This window comes from Aulonocara stuartgranti, assembly GCF_965226115.1.
Source record: "Aulonocara stuartgranti genome assembly, chromosome: 16".
In the NCBI taxonomy this organism is placed as follows: domain Eukaryota; kingdom Metazoa; phylum Chordata; class Actinopteri; order Cichliformes; family Cichlidae; genus Aulonocara; species Aulonocara stuartgranti.
Window position 1 is genome coordinate 2,332,947 of NC_138952.1, and position 21,337 is coordinate 2,354,283.

Below are 21,337 nucleotides of genomic sequence, written 5' to 3' on the forward strand. Positions count from 1 at the left end.
AGAGTAAATGTGTCTCCATAGGTTTATAAATGCGTTTAATATGATTCACAAGCATAAACCCAGATTTATAAATAATGTAAATGTGTGTATATTCTGTTTTTCAGCCCACCCACAAATACAGAGAAATTTGAACATCTAAAACTATAATAATTAAAGTTAAAATTTATAATCTACAGACAATATTCTGAATTTCCGCTTCACAGACTTGTTCACTTTTGAAAAGCTTCCCGTGCACGTGTCTGAAAATATTTGAGACGTTCGTTCGGCTCACTTACAGTTTGTTAAATACGCGTGCGCAAAGTTTCCTCGACATGCACAGATCGCATCGTGTGTGCATGTGACGTTTTGAGAGTCTTCCTGAATCCGTGCTCGTGCAGATAAACAACTGTAGGCTGGATTCAACTGCTAGAGGAAAACTGGGACATCTCAGCTTCCTGTGGAGTCCCCTTTCCTCAAAGACAACAGGCGCTTTTTTCCTAGATAAACAGAAAAGCTCATCACGCCTCGACTAGAAGACTCACGCTTACCAGTTACAGATGCCTGGATCTAGTTGTTCCACGTCACGTACAATATATCTACATTCAGAGATTAATCAGCATAATATTAGTGTTCGTCTGTCTGCTGTTTCCCCAGCAGAAGAGCATCCAGCATGTAGCAGCGGCTTATTTAAACCATATATGAACTTTCATAGGCGTTTTACATGTGTGTGCACAGGAAGCTCTTTGAAAATGAAATGATCACATTTGTGAAGTTTGTGTAAAAATGACCAGTATTTATTCCACACCACACTGCTCTGTGAGCAGCTGACATAACCGGGATTTGGGGCTGCTTTGCTTCCTCTGAGCCTGGACTCGTGTTTATGAAACAGCAGTGAGTTCAAAATTGTATCTTTCTGTTTTTGCGAGAAAACGCCAGGGCAGCGGTTCATGACCTGAAGCGTAGACATCCGTGTTTTAGATGAGATTCTTCAGTGTGACCTTTTAAAACAAACCAGGAATAACGATGAAGTTTTTAAGAAGGAGACGTCTGATATTCCTCCTCATCGATAGACCCAGAAAAAGTCTGATAAAGGTTGATTCCCTTCATACTCCTGCACCAGTTGTAGGGTTTTCCTCCCAAAGGTAACGTGTCTGTGTAGGTAATCCAGGTGAAACCTCTTCAGCAGCCGTCGCTTTGCTTTCCAAGCACCTTCGATCTGATCGAGGTTGTTACTGTGACAAACTCATGTTTATTGCACTTTGCTCTTATGCATTAAATACTATCTCTGCTACTTTTGTTTGTGAAGGCTCTCATTTATTTTATACTTTGAGTTCTTGTGTATTTTCTCACACTTATCTGTAGTATTTTTGTGTATTTTCACTGCCTTGCATTTACTCTGGCGCTCTGCGCTTGAAAGACTGGCTTTGAGGGGAAAAAGGAGGGAGAGAGAGAGCAGAATAAATAAGAAGAGGGATGAGACGAGAGGGAGGAATGCATAGAGAGGAAGAGAGCGCTTTGGTAATGCACATCCTCTGTTTTTGTTATTTCTCCTCTGTGTCTGTCTTTCATAGCGAGGATCAGTGAAGTGGCAGGTGGATAAAGGGAACACCTGCTCTCTTCATCTCTCTTTCGCTCCCCTCTCTTTGCTTTTTGCCTCTTTTTTTTCTGTCTCTTGTTCTCTCGTCGCGCTCCCTCTCTCCTTTCTCGAGTCTCACCCATTTTGTCTCTCCCTTTCACCCCGACTTCATTTTTTGCATTGATGCAGCCTGTCAAACATCTCACAGAAGAAAAAACGAGAAAGGAAATGCAAATGGATCTGAAGTGTTTGTGTGCGTCGGTGTGTTTGTGTGTGCGTGCCTGTGTTGTAGTTAGTGTTAGAGATCAGAAGCGCAGCAGCAGGAAGGATAGAGGGAGGGGTGGATGTTATTTTCCCTCTTGTATTAATTCTTTTCATTAGCCCTGTCTGATTAATTCAGTGCCTCCTCCCGCCTTCATTTCATTTTACTTCTAGACCTTGGTTGCTCGCTACTTTCTTTTCTCCTTTGTCCCTGTTTTTCTCCTGTTATACATCAGTGTTACTTTTCCTTCCTCTTCCTCTTCCTTTCTCCTTTCATGCCGTGTTCAGACTGATTCTGTGATGTGAGAAGGGCGGTATCGGTTGCTTTCTGTGACCAAGGCTGAAAAATCTCAGTAAGTGTTTGTTTTAAATAAAGTTAAGTTTATTATTGTGATCACTAATGCAGGAAAACATCTCAACTTTACATTGTCATTCATAACACCAACGCAAATCTACTCAGCCAATCACATGACAGCAACTCAGTGCATTCAGGCATGCAGACATGGTTAAATCAAAAAACTACTCTGAGCCTCTCTGAGCACACAAAACCTCAGAGCAGTGTTTCCAGCACCTCGTTAAATCTGTGCCACGATGATCAAACCGGCTGACGCGTGTAACGCAGTTCAAAGTGTACCTAATGAAGTGGCAGGGGCACGTATGCTGATGAACTGTCCTCTAATGCTCAAAATTTCAGTCATCATAATGACATATACTCCTGCACCGTTCCCCATACTAAGTCTAACACCCTCCTGGGTGAAGGCCGTCAGTGGGGTCCTCCAACGTCCTTGGTCCTGGCTTTACTCTCATGATCTCAGTTTTATCTTTGTGGATGTTCAGTCGTACAGCTGCTTGTGCGCTTGTCTTCTCTTGCGTTTGCTGGTGGTTGCAAGATAGTAACGACAAATCTTCAAAAATAATTGTAAAAAAAAAACTGAAATCCAGGTGTTCCAGCTGTGTCCACTTCACTCCGCTTCTTCTTCCTTCTGTGATTTTCTTCTTTAACCCGTCAATCACTCACAGGTTATCCCTTTCTTGTATTTTGCTCGTTTGTGTTGTTGTGTTTGCACATCTCTGTTGCTTGTGGGGCTCGCACACAAGAATTTCACTCGCATGTGCTGTGCCAGTGTGCCTGCACATGTGATGTGACAATAAAAAGTGATTTGATTTGATTTGATTTGATTTGATTTGATTGGGAATGGTGATAGCAGGCATGCTTGTCTCACCCCAGTCTGGATCTTAAACTCATTAGGAAGTTAACCGACTTCATTGGTACTACAAGGTTCCCTGTGCACACCATCCAAAGCCTTTTCATAATCCACAAAGTTGACTTACGCTCGAGTTCAGCTCAGTTGACTGTTCAAGGATGATGTGCAGGGTGGCAGTCGGGTCAAGACAGGATCTGTTTCTTCTAACTGTACATGAAGTAATCTTTACTGTAAGCTTGAAAAGGCACACTCCATTAATGCTGACTGCATTTATTTCAGGATCCAGAGATGTGACTGGTTTAGATGGGATATGTTATCCTTCCAGTTGATTCCATGGGCCTGTCTCATTTGGATCAGCCACAAAAATGTCCAGGAGTCACCCTAATCACATGTAATCATATGTCATTATACGGTCATACGACCGGTCATACCAGAGCTTATGACCATGTCATGACCTCTGGTATGACCAGTCGCGGTCTGGGACAGCAGCTGTGGTAGCACCAACCCCATCACTTTACATTTCCTTATTAACATACAACACAATGGTGTGCTTCAACAACACATGGAGAAATGGTATGTGTGTAATGACAGTTTCCAGTGTGATCCAGTCAGTTTTCCGGTTACACACTGAGAGCATGCTCTAAATCTTTAAACACCACTCTGTGTCCTTGCCTCTGTCTTTCTTCCCCAGTCTCACTTCCTGTTGTCTGGATTAAACTCAAATCTGCTGAGTAGCGATGAGGCAGCATTAGCTTTCTGTGTGTGTGTGTGTGTGTGTGTGTGTGTGTGTGTGTGTGTGTGTGTGTGTGTCTGAGACAAGGAGAGAGGGAGAACTTGTTTCTACACTTTGCATCTTTCCCTGTTGCCATCCAGCATCATCAGTAACCCTCTCTGGAGTTTATCAGCATCTGTACTGCTATCAGTTGATGGGGGGGTGGGGGGTTTACAAATGGATGGATGGTCTAGAGAGAGAGGGAGACAAAACGAACAGATAGTCAGAGACGGAGAGGGGAGGGCAGAACAAAAGCACAAAACCAAGTTCAGACAAACTGGCTTCTAAAAACACGCACACATGCACGCATGGAGCAGAGAAAAGGTCAGGAGAGGATTAATGGCTGTGCGCTGATAGATAAACTAATCAAACAAACAAAGACTTCAGCACACACATGCATTAAAACACAGGCAGAATGTAAAGCAGATACATACTTGAATAATCGAAGCTAGACAGAGACACTGAGAGACTGAAAGCAAGTCAGAAATCCTCAGAGAAGGATGCCACATAAAAGTTGTGACAGGCGTGCGCACACAGCAGCAATCTGCACTTTTATTGACTTTGATTAGAGTGTTGGCATCGCCTCCTCTGCGGCCTGGGTTTGCAGACATGGATTAAGTCCTCGACAAAAAGTATTTTTAGCTCAGTGAACGGATCCATGGAAAATGACGTTTCAATCTTGGATAGCGCTTCTCCAAACTTTTCCTCCCCAGACCGGCACAGGTTTTTGTTCTGGTGGTACCACATGTGTGTGAGGGCTGCCCTGCTGTTTTCTCTCTGTCTGCACATTTAACATTTAATCCTTTTATTTTGTGTCATGCCTGATGATTAACCTTGGATACTTTTTAAGGCACATCTAAGCTTTTTATCTTGATTTCTGTTCTCTCAGGACTTTCCTGATTCTCTCGTCTCGTGCAACAACTGAAGTAGTTCAGTTGTTCCCGTCGCTGTGCTACGTCAAAGCTACCCTTCCTTTCAGAGTAACTGAACTTGTATTATTTTGTTTTCTTCCTCTCTGTATGTGTGTGTTCACTGTGTGTGCACAGCCTGACCAGAATGGTGGAGATCCTAGGAGAGGACAGCCCTCTGGGAATCCACGTGGTTCCCTACTGCTCGTCGCTCAGCGGACGGTGAGTTGCGCTCACAACACACATCCTTCTATTTAAACCCTAATTCTCTACTTTAACCCCCAGAGACACTGTCAGATTACCATAGAAAGCATATACTAAAGTCATCCCGTCATAATCCTGTTATTTGCTGCGCTGCACTACATAAACACCCAGAGATGCTCCCACAGTGGGGAAAAGAAGAAAAGGAAGACATGAGTGCACAGCTATGCAGGGCTCTACTTTGGGTGTGGGACAGTCGGGCAGTGGATGGGGATTTCCTCACGGAGAGCAGGATAACTTTTTATGACTGTTCTCATGACTCACCTGACCTCACCAGTCTCCTGCTTGAATTCCTCGTTCTCTGTTTTTCCCCATCATGCGCTCCACGGTGTTTTTTCCTTTCTCACACACTCATCTCTTTGTTACCTTTTAACCTAGTTTCAGCATTTTTCATCATCAAACGCTGTATTTTGTTCAAGTTAAGGACCCGGAGTACTGAACTGTTGCCATTTTCTTACCTATTACCATTTCACTCTCAGTTTGTAAGTTTGAAGGTGTTTATATCGTCTAATACAGATAACGTTAAGATGTCCTGACATTGTTACTACTGTGTTTAAAGTCATTCAAGGAGCCGAGGTAAGCAGGCAGTCTTTGCAGCAGCGACTAAATAAACAACATGCAGTGCTGCTCTCTTCGATTTTGGGATCACATCCCACATTTTCATAGAAGACACAATGCTGAGTGAGAGAAGAATCACCTGTGATGAGTCGTAATGCACCGCGATGCACAGAATCAGGCGGACATAGAAGCATGCATTTAAACTACATCATCACAGTCAAGCGCAGACTAAATCATGATTGTACGCTGATCTTATGACTTGTTTATGAGAAACAGGATTTGTTTCTGTATAAAACTCCAGTTGTTATCGTTGCTGTGCTTCACTGATGTGCTGCGATATAGCCAAACATCTCCTCTTCGGCCTGATCTCGAGTCTTTGCAACTTTGCAAACCTAAACCATGCTGGCGTGTTGCGTGCTTTCTCCTGGCGACCCTTCTAAACGCCACACTTGTCTTTTCCTAATTATGCTGTGATGAACTTTCGTGTTTAACATGCTAACTGAGGCCTGTCGAGTCTGAGATGGAGCTGTTGGGTTTTTTGCGATGTCTCTGAGAACAGCACAGTCTGACCTTGGGGTGGATTCTGGGGCAGGGATAGCTCAGTAGGTAAAGTGGTCACCCCATGATCGGAAGGTCGGCGGTTCGAATCCACTTAACGGCTACCCTGAGGTACCCCTGAGCAAGGTACCGTCCCTACACACTGCTCCCCGGGCGCCTGCTTAGTGGGCTGCCCACTGCTTCACTGAGTGAATGGGTCAAATGCAGAGAAAAACAAGTAATTTCCCCATGGGGATCAATAAAGTATCCATTATTATTATTATTATTATTATTATTATTATTATTATTTTCAGGGATGCTCAGCCCTCTGAACGTTAGCATCTTTCTTGAATATCTACCACTTCTCACTGCAGAATGATGAATAATCAAATTATTTGGAAATGACATTATAACCCTTGTCAGACTCGTGGGCAGCAGCAGCTGCATCTATAAGCTCATTGCTTACATCTTTCCTCCCTGGCATCGTGTTGGCACGTGCTTCAAAGCTCCAGACCAGCAAACTTCTGTTTTTATAGAGGTGCTCACACTTGCTGATGATCAGTTACCCTCTTCATTCCTTTGGAAGTAGTCAGGGTGTTTTCACAGGACCACAGGGAGTCTTGTGAAAACTTTCTTTTTCACAGGACTGTAAGTTATAGTAGAAACCCACAGCGGAGCTTGGAGATAAAATGACCATAACTGTGGTAAAGTAAACCATATGGAGACTCGTCTGTCTGCATGCAAGAAGTTCTGTGCGTTTGTGAACCTGTGCATGGAAAACGTCCTTTAATCTCTCGCTCTGTTCTTGCATGTTCTCCGTCAGGGCTCTTGGTCTGTATATCCGTGGAGTGGAGGAAGAGAGCCGCTCCAGAAAGGACGGCCTGTTTCAGGAAGACGAGTGCATCGTGAAAATCAACGACACCGATCTCATGGACAAGACCTTCAGCCAGTGAGTACAGCTCTATTAGAATAAATGCACGGCCGTAGAATAAAATAAACACAGCGTATCGTGTTACAGTTAATGTCCACGTTGTGTACGGACCAAGAAAGAACTGCTTTACGTTTAGGAGCTGCTGTTTCTTCTGTGAGTTTTGGTTAATGGAGCAATATAATCGCACTTAACTTTAAAAGTAGGTTTGGATACATTAAAATTACATTAATTTGTGGTATTGTTACCAAGTTAGTGAAAAAACTAAACTAAAGTATAAACCTGTCTTCCCCTGCTGTCTCACCTTCTGTGAGGTAGCACTGCAAATCCAAAGAAATGCAGAAAAACACTTGGCAGATGTTTAGCTGCTTCTGGATTAATCTGTGTGTGTGTGTGTGTGTGTGTGTGTGTGTGTGTGTGTGTGTGTGTGTGTGTGTGTGTGTGTGTGTGTGTGTGTGTGTGTGTGTGTGTGTGTGTGTAAAGGAAAGATTTGTTCAACCTTGGAGATCAAATGTTGGAGTTTGCTCACAGGGCTACATAAACACGAGTGTTTAGAGATGTAATGTGATTACAGAGCATTAAAATGATAAAAGACACCCGTAAAAACAATTGCCACAGATTACAGGCACAGATGCGGATATTATATTGATTGCACCACATTACACTGTGTATTCAGTCCACACAACAGTTCCTGTCCAGTGTTCACTGTGGTAATGAGATTACGCGTGAGGTATTTTATGCTGTACTGTAGGTAAATGGATTATCACCGCTGAGGTTTGTACCTATTGTTCAAAGACAGGTGTGTAGCCCCCTGTGCACTCGCTGACACACAAACACACACACGGACAGTTTTTCTCCTGTATTACACCCTTAATCTTACATGTGATATATCGTCAGTCTGCATTAACAAAGTTGAATGGACTGTATTACACACACATACACACACATACACACACATGCTCTCTCAGTATTGTTCCGTCATGGCAGGTGTGATATTGTGATATGCAGCTTGATCCTGCAAAAGTGGGCCACAGAAAGTCCACTGATCCCCCTGAAAGCTATGTCTACACACACACACACACACACACACACACACACACACACACACACACACACACACACACACACACACACACACGTTTTCATATCTTAGTGAGGACATCTCATTGACACAATGCTTTCCCTAGCCCCTTACCTGAACCCTAACCTTCAAAACTGAATACCTAATCCTAACCCTCAGCCTAAACCCAACCATAACCCGATTGTAATCCTGACACTAAAACCACATTTTGAGCCTCAAAAATGTCTTCAAACTCGTGAGGACCAGTGTTTTGTCCCCATAAGTATAATAGCATGCCAATTTGCTGTCCTCACAAACATGTCTAAACATGTGTACACACACACACACACACACACACACACACACACACACACACACACACACACACACACACACACACACACACACGCAGCTATCATATCCACTGCCATTGCCCTGTGGTGGCGTCCTGCGCCCATTAGCCCACACATCCACTCACTTCCTGTATCGTACACCGTGCAGATGTTGGCCTTTGGATTTACATTTGTAATAATAATATAAAAGCATAGATTTCCATGAACCGCCAGCAGGCATGAGGGCTACAAAGGTCTACTTTTATGGTCATATTTGCTAATATTAGAGACTTTAATAATTAGTATGATTCAATATTACAATACTCCCTCTGAATGAGTGAACTGACATGTTCAGCTCTCCTGGATGTCCTGTGAGGTCTCTGTGAGTTTTCTCTGTGATTTTGCATCCTGGCAGATATGATGCTCAGTCAGTTTGCCGTGAATGTGTATTACACATGTATGTATTCACAGAGGGGGACTCTAACGTGGTGTGGGCCTGCCCTACTCTCACATTAGTTATCAGATTTAACAAGATGCTGGAAGCCTCCTTTGAGATGTTGGTCTATATTGAAATTATGCGGCTTTATCAGCTGAGCACTTGCGCTGCAGAGCTCCTGATATCAGATATGGTTAGCAGTAACCAGTGTAACCAGTTTGACAGTACTGCTTCTTTGTGACATGCCGTCCATTAGTAGACGGCAATAAGAAATCCGTGTGGTCAGCAAAAATATCCATAAAGGCTTTTAATTGGTACCATGATTGATTTGATATTAGTGCCCAAGATGTTCCAATAAAACATTCTCAGCACGGAGACCCCCACCATCAGCTGTGACTGTGGAGTCCAAGTTTTCATGCTGTTGTTGCCAAATCTGACTTTATCAGTGGAAACTGAGCTTCTTCACACCAGATTTAGTGACGTTTGCTCCCTGCACTCAGGAGCAGACTCGCAGTGATGGAGGACAAAGCACTGACCCTGTAACAGCAATGATATTCACTCAACGACGGGACGAGAAAGGAGCCGGGCGTGGTCATCGTGCTGTGCTTTCTGAGACGTTGGTCTGCTGAGCACAGCTGCACAGAGCGGTTTCTCTGATGTTAGCAGCAGCCAGTCTCACGGCTGCGTCTGATGTTGCTTGTAAAAAAAGGTGTTCCCAGATGTTTTTAGAAAAAAAACATCAAACTGTGGTTTTAATTTTCTTTTCTTTTTTTCTTTTTTTTTTTTTTTTGGCCTGTCCCGTTTGGCTCTTTTGCATCAGAATTGTTGTCTAAAGGCAAAGAAAGATGCCCAACGGATTTACTTTACCAAATTGACCATCCCAGCCTTGCCGTAATGGTCCATTTGATTCACCTTTTATTGTTTATTTTATTTTCACTTACTGAATACGGGACAGACTTGACTGGGGGAAAGAAGGGGAGAAAGAAAGAGGGAAAGAGAAACAGCTGAGAAGAGGGACGGGGGAGAAGGGCAAAAAACAAAAACCAACAGAACGGGCAGAGAAAAAAAATGCATATATCAATCACCTGGATCAGCTGCTGAGAAAGAAAAAAGAAAGCAAGCAGAAGAGAACAAGAGTAATAGAATAAACAACATCACAATGATATATGGGAATATGACAGTAAATACTAAATGTTAAACATTATTGTGCAGCACATAAGATCAACAGAACACAGTGTGCTTTGAGGTAGGAGCCAAAAAGGGTGTAGTTTGTGGGTGTGGTTTTAATTTTCAACAACAGAGCAAAAATAATATTTCCTCAGAGCCCAGCACAGGAAGACAACATATCATAGACACATTCCCACTAACACATCTTTAGCGTGGACGTGTCGGGAAGTCCAGTGGGAAGTGTTTTAATGTTACTGTGGGAGATCCACTGAAGTTGTACATTTCTGCAGGCACAGAATGTCAGAACGCTGATGTTTGTTTTGGATTGAAGTATTTGGAAGACCAAAGAGTAAAGGCACCGAAATCAGTCGCAGTTTTTAAGATTTTCTGCGGTTCTCAGAGGACTGATGAACCGTGTTTGTGCAGTTTGGGGCAGGACCAACGGCAGTGTGGGAGACGGTGACACACGCTCCCCACTCAGGACATAAAGGTGGCGGCCTTAAGTCTGGAAAGACGACTGGGTGTGAAATGAGATCCCAGGAAACCCCGTCAGCCGTTCACATTTTAATTTCCTAATTTTGATCTTTATTGTTCTATAAACCGAGCCTCTGGCTGTGACAATCTAAGCACTGCTGTCCCTGATTGGATGTTTTCATAGTAAGATAACTAAATAAATAAGAACGCAGGTGTTTCAGTGAGTGTACTCCATGATGGCTGACTCTTTATTGATTTATCGATTGAGTCTTCTACGTGGAAACTCCCCCACCTGAGTGGATCTTTAAGTAGTTAAAAAATCATTATAATTCCATACGTGATTTATTAGGTTCCACACAGGACTTTCTAAACATAGTGTCTGGTTACGGTTATTTCTAATCATTATAATGCGCTCGTAATCTGGGAGGGAAACGATACGTGTGTAACCCAATAAAATGCTAATAAACTGGATTTGCTCTGTCAGTTATCTGAGGAGAATAATGGTGTGTACTGCAGCTTCTGACACAACCGTTCCCCTAACGTACTTATTGGGATCTGATGTAGACGAATCCCCTGCAAAATGATGTTTTTTTATAGATCATGAGATTATGATGGCCTTCTGCACAGGTGTCATGGCTCGGTGTTGTCTCCTGTCTTACTCCTGAGAAAAACATTAAGAGATGCACAGAACAGCCAGCAGTAAGCAGTGGCACATTGTAAAATGTGCGGATGTTATATTTCAGGTTAGGTTATAATGTCTTTATGTCAGAATTAACCTTTGCACACAGAAATATAAAATCTGCCATTAGTTTAAACTCCTGTTTAGCTGATTATACATCAGCTTTCTTTGCTTACTTGTCAGAGCAGCACCAGCCAGTCTTAGAAATGAAAGTTAGTCTTTTAAGATGAATGATCCTATTGCAAAAATCAGATATCCCATTTATATTAATTATCAATTAATTGACATTTTTTGTCATTCATAATCATATTTATACCATGTGTCTTTTTGTATTTTTCTCCTGATTGAGTTATCTACCCTTCAGTAATTAGTTTTTGTGTCAGAGATGGATAACTGCTCTTCCTGTGTAATTGTGATTAATGACATGATTCCTTTTAATGTTCAGCGTGTGCCACTTGTTGTGCACGTAATGTGCTACAAACTTTGAAGTAAAACTTTCTCCTCGTTTTCGTCCTCTCAGATCTCAGGATGTGTTCCGTCAGGCGATGCGTTCCCCGGTTGTACGCCTGGAAGTCGTGCCTTCTTTCAACAGAGAGCGCTATGAGAAGAGTCTGATTGGTCAGCTGTTTGGCAATAATACCGGTCCCACCGGCAGCCCCCGAAACACCAAAGAGCCTCCGCCCCCTGTCAAAGCCAAACCTGTGTTTAAACCTGTGGCGGAAGAGACGGCCGGCCTCGAGCCGGGTTTCAGTGTAAGTTCCTCTGCTGCACATCCACAGACTGACACAGACTTTGCATCTGTCGTGCACGCTTTGTAAAAAGTTTGCAGTTTTAATGATTAATGTGTGCACAGGCAAGCACAATACAGCCCGGGCTTGAGCTTCGGTCTCCTCACCTTTCCTTCTAGAGCGAGTGCTAACTTCTCTCCAGCCTCCTCCTTAAAGACAGACCATATTTCCCATGGTCTGTTATTTCGAGTGCTAAATATACTATTTTTTATTTTTGGGTTGCTTTAAATTCTTTAGATGCTGTAATTGTAGAAACGGGTTCAAACCTCGTGTTATTTTGACCTCCTTCCTACAACGATCAAGTCCTAAAACACAAACGGATGCAACTTTGTCGTCAGCATCACCATGGTGACATGGCTGACATTTAAAACAGCTGGCATTGCGGCAGCAGTTTCTTAGCAGCAGCTGATTATCTTTTCCTGTCATGCAGATGTGATGGACTGTTCCCCAGACTCGCACGGGTCCGTACGCAGACTTTATCGATACTGTTTTTTTCCCAGCACGTTTAGATCTTTTTCTCACCTGTTTGATGTTTAACATCTTAAATTTAAAGCAGCTTCTATGAGCTGCTTTTACGGCGACTCCAAGGTGACCAGTGTGTGTTAGACTTTGCTGTAACAGATATATTGTTTAATAAATGCCACACTCTTGTTTGGGGTTTTGAAATGTGAAACAATGAATTTACTGCTGCTTGTTTTTCAAATAGACCCCGAAGGGGAAAAGTGAGAGCCCCCTCCTGAAGAAAAGCCCCGCCCTCTCTAGCTTGATGGCCAATAAGAGAGGAGGACGAAGACTAAGGATCGATTTAAAGAAAGGTGCGACACACCTGTGTACAGAACGAGCCTCACTCATCATTTTTCTGTGAATATGACTTTTTGTAGCTCTTCAGGAGTCGTGTGTGCTCTCAGTTTGAGGTTCAGGTAAAATTAGACGAGAGTCTCTTTTAGGGTTTTTTTCTGTGACTCTGGATTTTTATTAATCAGCGTCTGTAATATTTCTTCATGTCTCTACAGATGTTCTCTCTCCATAAAAAGTTTCCTTTTTCACTGTTTTCTGGCTTAGAGTCCTTCCTCTCACCCTTCCTCTCTCCGTCTTCCCGAGGCTCTCTCTTCAGGGTCTATTAAGTCTTTATTGATCTGTTCATTTCTGCTGATATGAATTCATACTGGCCCAAACTGCTGACTTAGCGCTGCTAAAGAGACTAGACTTAATGAGGTCTATAAAGCGCTCAACCAGTCCCTGCGTCTGTGTGTGGCCTTTTTGTCCACGCATGCATGTGTATGAATGCTTTCGTGCACATTTTGTGCACATGTTTTTCACTGATTAGTGTTTTAATATTCATCACCCCCGTTTCCGGAACATTCACTCTTTGTTTCCACTTTGTTTCACTCATTCCTCTCTTACCTCTCGTGCCCTTTTCTCATCTCTCCCTCATTTTCCACAAACCTTAAAGCCACACACACACATGCATGCACACATGCACGCATGCAATCTCTTAAGGCTTTGAATTATCACACTTATAGTATGTAGTCAGGAGCTGAGTCAACAACACTGTTTGAGCTTTCAAGAGTGGTTTAGGTCCTGTGTGTGTGTGTGTGTGTGTGTGTGTGTGTGTGTGTGTGTGTGTGTGTGTGTGTGTGTGTGTGTGTGTGTGTGTGTGTGTGTGTGTGTGTGTAGGAAGGCTATAGTGTAAAATTTGTACTCTCAGTCTCGGGGAATAAAAATAGAGAAGCAAGGGCAGCTACACAGGATAGGCCAAGAGCTGTTACTTGTGGCTACTCGCTATAATTCACCTCTTCATTCATTTGTGTGTGTGTGTGTGTGTGTGTGTGTGTGTGTGTGTGTGTGTAGGTCCAGAAGGTCTTGGATTTACTGTAGTGACCAGAGATTCTTCGGTGCACGGTCCCGGTCCGATTCTAGTGAAAAACATTCTGCCCCGCGGGGCTGCGGTGAAAGATGGACGTCTTCAGTCTGGAGACCGCATACTCGAGGTGCAGCACAGTCTGAGCCAGAATAAGAAAACACGATGAGGAGGAGGAGGATGGGGACGATGGTGGCGGTGTCTTGACTCTGTGTGTGCGTTTGTAGGTAAACGGTGTGGATATCACAGGCGTGGGCCAGGAGGAGCTGGTGTGCATGCTGCGCAGCACGCGGCAGGGCGAGAGCGTGTCTCTGGTGGTCCTCCGGCAGGAAGACATGTTCCTACCCCGAGAAATGGTAAGAGCCAGTCACAGTGAAAGATGTGCTCAGAGGGGCGCTGTCCGGCTTTTTATTAACGATTTTGTTTTCATAATGTTGTTTTTGGTCCGATCAACAGACTTGCCCGGATGATGCGTGACCTAAAAGATGATACACTTCCTGTTCAGTGATATTGCCTTTCCTTTTTTTTTTTTTTACTCAACTAAGCAGTCATGTGACCGAGTGTTTCAGATAACGTCATCATGACGACTCGGCTGAGGCCGTCGTGAAGCAGATATTATTCAGATTATCGGGTCTTTCCTTCCAGTCTTCCTCTGCTGCATTGTTTGTGCTGAATTTCATCACTGCCTTTAACAATAAAGACGTCTTTAAACCACTTTGATTCTATTTTTCCATCTTTTTCTGACGTTGCATGATTAGCTGTTTTGCTCATAATCACAACTGTTGCTCTTTTCGTCTTTGCTGTCTCCTGATGGTTTTTTAGGATATTTGCTCTTCGACACCGTGACTCGTTTTATAAATGTTTTGTTATTTTGTTCCCTTCTGCTTTCATCCTGGTTGTGCTGCACACCTGTGGCTCTGTCACAGATGATGATAACTATCATTTTTACTGCACAGAGATCACATTTTTCATTTGGTCACATTTGCTTTTGTCTCCGGTCCGCCCGTCTCACAACGGCGCTTCATTTTTCCTACGTCTTCTTCCTTTTCATGTTGCTTTTTATGCCTTTCTCCCTCTTGTGTCTCTTTCCACTCGCGTCGACTGATGTTTCCTCAACGGCTGCCGGGAAGTTCCACGTACAGACGTGAGCTTGTGACCCTGAGCCCCATAGGAAACTCTGTTTGTGCAGACAGGAAGCGGGGCGATGTGTTTGTGCGTGCACATGTGATCACTCGCCATGTACGCATGTCTGAACTCCATGACAGTCTGCCAGGGATACCTCTCTGAGATGTGTGCCTGAATGTCTGCACTTGTCATCCTGTTGCGTGTCCACTCAGAATCGCTCTACTGCTCGATAATAATATACTGCAAAAAAAACAGACGTGAACCGGTTTAAGGTGGAGTGCGTCATTGTTTTTATGTTCTCCTTTATGTTGTGTTGGTGTAAAAAACAACAACAACATGTTCAGCTGCACTTACTGAGGGTCTGCCTGTGCTGTATTCATGCAAAGGAGAAAAACTCATGAAGCGGAGAAACCTGAGAAACACACTGCACTTTAACACCGATCGAGTTATTTAGTCCAAAGCGTGAGTGCACGCTCAGGTGGGACGACACGTGTGATTTCCATATACCCGAGTTCACCGATCAGACACAACATCCTGACCGTCGACAGGTGAAGTGGTTAGGATAACCAGTCCTGAGGTCATACTGGCCATTTCAAGTCAGGCTGAGTCAACAGCAGTGTGACGTGTTTGACTTGGCCTCCTCGTTCCCCAGATCTCAGTCCAGTCGAGCGGCCGTGGGATGTTCTGGACAAACCCCTGGATGGGTCAGAGCAGGTGGTCATAGTGATATGCTTCCCTGGACAGAAAATGGAGATGAATGCTGATAAACCTGTGAAATCGATTTGAAATCACACATCAGAACCAAAACGTCTGGCTGCTTGAACTGAAGATGGAAATAATACATTTACCCTGATAGTCTTTCCTGTGAGTTAAGCTTCAAGTCTCACCTGCTCAGGAAACTAAACTCCCATTGGTCCTGCTTGTTCCTTCACACACTCACTCAGCACAAACACCAAAGTGTTGTCCTTCTGCACCGATGCCCCACAGTGTCCCATAGGCCAAGTATTGTTCTCTGAATTCTGTTTTTGGAGAGAAGCATAACCAGGCTCGATTCAGGGGCACCTCTTTATTTCATTGTGTTGTTAATGAAGGTTCAGACCATTTATGACTGAACTGACTTCTTATGACCTGTTAAAGAAGTAAATAACCACAAAGCACATCTTTAAATGGACAAAGGAGCAAAAAAGATAAATGCTTACGAGCTATTGATTATATAAAATGGACTGCACTGTAACGTTTACACCTTCATCACTGTAGAGGGAAGTGAAGCCTCATATTTGTCACAATGTTTGATTTAGTCTGCCCAGCACGTCTTATTAGATCCCTGCTTTACTGTGAGAACCGGGAACTGTTTCAGTAGTTGATGCTAAATTAAGGGAATAAGATGATATCAAATGATATCAAAGCAACAAAGGACAGATGTGGTGTTAAAACCAGCAGAGTGTTAAACAGACAAACATTAAACAGATCTGTGATGAATGTGTTTAACAGATATGTGAATAAACAGAAACGTGTGAGTTTGTTTGGACTGCTAACTCAGAAACTGGGACACGCTTTCACTTTTGCTCATTTTGGCCTGTGTGGGTGTGGTTTCGTCCTTTTGAATGTGCAGTATTTCAGAGCTTCTCCTCTGCCTCCCTCTCCTTTCTCCCCTCCAATGTCTCTCTGTCTCCTTCACTTGTCCTGTCAGGCCGTCCGCCCCACTAGAATTCACCTCTGTCTAATTAACAGCTGGTGGTATTTATTCAGCAGTCACAACACTTTTCAAGAGCAGCAAATACAGTTACAGTTTTGCATAATGGAGCTGTGAACACACTCCTTGATTGAAATTTTAATGTGCTGAAGTGTAGAACAGCGTGTGCTTATGCGGGCGAGGGATTTCAGGGCGGTGGTAGTCATCAAGCGCAGCTGTCTCAGCGGTGAGAGTTTTTAAAAGGGACCAGTGCTTTTAAAGTGCCCGTCTCTGTGTTTAATTAGTGCATTGTGACAGAGTGGATGGTTTACAGGCCGGGTCAGAAAGGTAGCGGCAGAATTACAGATCATTTAGAAATATCATCAGAAGATCAAAGTTCATATTAACGACGGGGTTGATGCTGATGGGGAAAAAACAGAGTTACAGTAGAGAAACAAAACCCCCCAAAAATTATTTCAGAAGTTAATAAAAAAAATAATAATAAAAACAATTAATAAAATAAATAATAATTTAAAAAAAATATGTGCAACAATAAATAAATAAATGAATACAAAATAAAATAAATAAATAATAAAATAAATAATAATTAAAATAAATACGTTTAAAAAATTGTGTGCAAAAAATAAAACAATTAATGCAAAATAAAATAGTTAATAAATAATAAATAAAAAATGTGTGCAAAAACATTTAAAAATTGATTACAAAAAATTAAATAAATAATTAATTAAAAGAAAAAAAGAAATTGTGTAAAAAAAAAAAAAGAAAAAAGAAAAAAATTGTACAGTGTGACGGAGTGGATGGTTTACAGGCCGGGTCAGAAAGGTAGCGGCAGAATTACAGATCATTTAGAAATATCATCAGAAGATCAAAGTTCATATTAAAGACGGGGTTGATGCTGATGGGGAAACGTGTAGTTCAGTCGAGCTTTTGTCTGTAAGTGTAGCAGCAGTGTTTGTTTCATGCTTTCTGCACTTTAGATCACTTTTCTGTGGCTGGTGATATAAATGCTGCATATAGACACGGCGTGTTTTCCACTGCGGTTACATTTTTATCACCTCAACAACAAAAACCCCTAAAACAGTGAAATTCTAATAATATTATCGCGCCTCATTAACCGAACGATCGTCCCACTTTGCTGGAGAGTTATTTTACTTAAGCAGCATTCGCACAGCTCTGCATGCTTCGACTCGCCGTGGCCGAGGACGGCGTTGCTGACCCTCACCAGTGCACTGAAACAGAAGCCTCTGTGTGACCTACGAGGGAGCAAAGTCAAGAAGCGTCTCCTTTCCTGGAACAAACCTCCACAAAGTACAGAGTATGTACAAGTATGTGTAAGATGGCGAAACGATGTTTTTCCAAGAAATGATGCAGTGCTGAGAATGACTTACGTGCACTTCCTGTAAAAGAACCAGAAATTAGGCACAACTTAAATGTACTTACAGGATAATTGTGAAATACGTGATGTTATGCAGTATGTAATATTACTTACATTTACTCCTGTACAAACCTGCCTTGTTCTAGTGTGCCTGCCTTCATGTATTTATAGGTAAATATAATTACATTGTAATTTCAAATTCCTTGAAATTCCACTTAATTAAAGCGGAATTACACCTCGTGTCGTGGGCCGGATAATAAAGTCTTACACACGTATTTAATATTTTTTAGTGCTTGATAAGCATAACATTTCCCATCACTCGACTTGATCTAATGTAAAGAAACAACGTTGCACCATCATCATCTGAAGCACAAAAACACCTGGAGTCGTGTGAAACTCTTTCCACACAGTTCCAGCTATTTTCTAAAGCGTCCTGCATCGTTGTTAAAACTGTGATATGACTGAAGTTTCCGATTTTTTATTTTATTTATGTCAGTGTGTTTGTGTTTCTGGAGAGGAAACAGTCGAAGGATGATGATGAAATGATGGAAGGATCTTGTCTATCTTCTCCTCCCCCTCTTCCGTTGTCTCATTTTAGCCCACCATCTGGTGCTGTGTGCTAATGTGTGCGCTTGCTGTAGAACAAAGACATTACACCAGCTCTACACACACACACACACACACACACACACACACACACACACACACACATTCTTACTCAAAGTCACTTTTCTGTGAAATAAAATCATCTTAATACACATTCCACAGTATAGCAAGTGTACATCCTGCTGTGCTGGCGCTCTGTACGGACACACACACACACACACACACACACACACACACACACACACATTGTCACTTGCGAACAACATAAAGCAATGTTTTTTCTTTAATTTTCTCTGCACATGAACAAGCATACGCCTGCTGAGTTGGCTAGTGTCTTGAAACTAATGTTTGAGACAAAGATGCTCTTTTCTGCTTCCAGACTTTTCACACCGCCCTCTCCCTCCCTCCCCTTCTTTTGTTCAGTTTATTTTTTCATGCATGTCACTGACGACTTCCTCGTTTACCCTTTGCCAGTTTGCTAAAGGCCTCTAAAACATTTTGGGTCATAAAGTAAAATAGGTAAACGTCTTTCAGCTTTCCTTTTTCTTCATTGCAACAGTGCTGAATCCTGCAGCAGAGAGCAGGGCAGCTGGAGCCATGCACGATCATGAAATCATAATATAATCCATATTTTGAGGCTTTGGGTTATGTGGCTTGAACCAATCTGTGTCTGATGATTAACAACTTGCCAATAAGGTTGCGTGGTTCGTCCAATTCACCTGCAAAGAGTTGTTGCTTGAAACTCCTCTGTGTGTCAGAGTGAAGCAGTTTAACTACACGTTTAATCCCGGAGATGTGATGGTGTAAGAAAAAGAAGTTTCACCAGCACGTCTCTGTTTCTCCACATGTTAGAGAAATGCTGCTGTAATACATGAAGGAACTGTGAGCACAATGGCATTATAGGGTTACACGAGTTTCTGAGACCTCTGTCTCTTCAACATGATCAGTACTTGACATAGTTTCAAAATGTTATGGACAAAACTCTTTTTTTGTTTTATAAAATTAACACTGTTGTTAATAAAAAGTTGCCAAAAACACTCAAATCAAATGTGATACAAGAAATATATAATAAAAAGACATCAAAAACAACATGATACAGCAAAAATAAATAAATGGGGATTCATAAACATCTCAGTTCCAAAGAATCTGAATTTTCAAGCAGCTTATTTCTTTGACTGTCCGCTGATTGTAAAGCAGGAAGTTTCTCTTAATGTACAAAGATCACCATTAAAAAACTGTGGACCCATTTATTGAATAGTTGTTTATCTATTATTTAATTACTCTGGCGTACGGTCTTTATCAGCAGGAAAAGCTGTAAAACAAGAGTCCAAAATTTTTGCCCCTCTGCACAATTTCCAGAGAGCTGGACTGGAATCTGTGCTGGTCTGATTCTGGCCCTCGGGCCTTATGTTTGGCACCCCTGCCGTAGAGAAACTACAGGAATTGGTGACAGCGTGCTAGTGACTTTGTTTCCTCCCCTCCTCGATGTGCTGCGTGCTTTCACGACGTTCATGTTTTAGTTGGTCTGTGGTTTCCAGAATGTGCACTGAATGATGCTTAAAGATGACTCAGTGGGTTGAAACACGAAGGGGTCCAGAGTAAGCTGTGGATGTGACGAGTCGTGTAAATTGATCCAAATCTGTGAAATCTGTGTAAAATTGCAAACATAAATCCCTGTTGTGTTCAAACTCGCAGTGATTTCATAAAAGTATGCTTTGAATGGCTCCTGCTAGAGTAAACATCAAAGTGGACCTTTGGGTGGCACGAGGAACGTTTCTGTTTAACAAGTCAAAAAGCCAAAAAACAGAAACATCTTTCTGAGTGAGGTGAAAGCTTCCCGTCGTGGTAAATACAATCCAGTATTCATGTCCCCCACCTCTTAAGCATGTATGCTTGACACAGTAGATGACAATATGAATACAAACCCTTCACAAGTGCACTCTGGATAGAAATCTGTGTGGCTGATTGGTCTGCATTTGGTTCCTGCAGGCTCGTTGTGCAGTTCTGCTTTTGTCATCTGCTCTTCGTCGAGCTCCACGGCCATCTTCTCTTTGCTCTTCTCCTTTCCACAACAGGAAACATGCTTTTTTTAGCAGCAGATGCTCCACACTCACACAGACACACAGTGACATTTAAATCAGTAAACAGTTAGCAACTGGTGACAGAGCACATTCAAAACAAAACAACTTTATTGAACAGTTTCCTCATTCTGATAATCCCTCATCCATCACCGCTGCAGTCTTTGCAGTCTGTTGTGTGTGTGTGTGTGTGTTACGTCTCACTGATATTGTCACCAATGTGACCTCACAGAGTCTCTACAGTAGATCCCCCATCTGTTACACCCTCAGAGACCTGTGTATGCACACACACTCGCACACATATACACACACAAGCTCCTTGGCAGCTTGGTGTCTCTGCAGGAGCTGCCATCATCCCAGTGGAGAGCAGCCGAGAAGGGTATCACGTCTCTTTCCTCTTTTTTTCTGGCTCTCTGTCTCATGTGACATCTCGCTGGTGTTTATTGAAGGTTTAGCAGCATCATCATCATTTTTCCTTTCGCCCACACTGCTGTGACTCGAACGCCTTTGCACACGAGTGTCACACATACTCGCACATGTCAGTTGTGTCAATCCAGTGGGGATCAGCGCGGTTACTCAAAGATACGGTCTTTATTCTGAGGTCGTACTCATTTGCAGACATGCGGGTAGTCTGCGCGGCCAGATGAAAGTGCACGTGCACTGAGCTTTGTGCACAGC

At 42.7% G+C, this 21,337-nt stretch overlaps 1 protein-coding gene across 1 annotated transcript in view; it reads left to right on the forward strand.

Annotated features, from left to right (window-relative positions):
• The window catches only part of LOC309690959 (partitioning defective 3 homolog B-like), a 223,181-nt gene that overhangs the window by 76,557 nt on the left and 125,287 nt on the right, over positions 1-21,337 (forward strand). Inside the window, 6 exon segments of the mRNA XM_082508445.1 lie at positions 4,840-4,923; positions 6,881-7,006; positions 11,654-11,885; positions 12,628-12,736; positions 13,773-13,912; positions 14,010-14,138. Coding sequence (XP_082364571.1) covers positions 4,840-4,923; positions 6,881-7,006; positions 11,654-11,885; positions 12,628-12,736; positions 13,773-13,912; positions 14,010-14,138 — 820 coding nt within the window.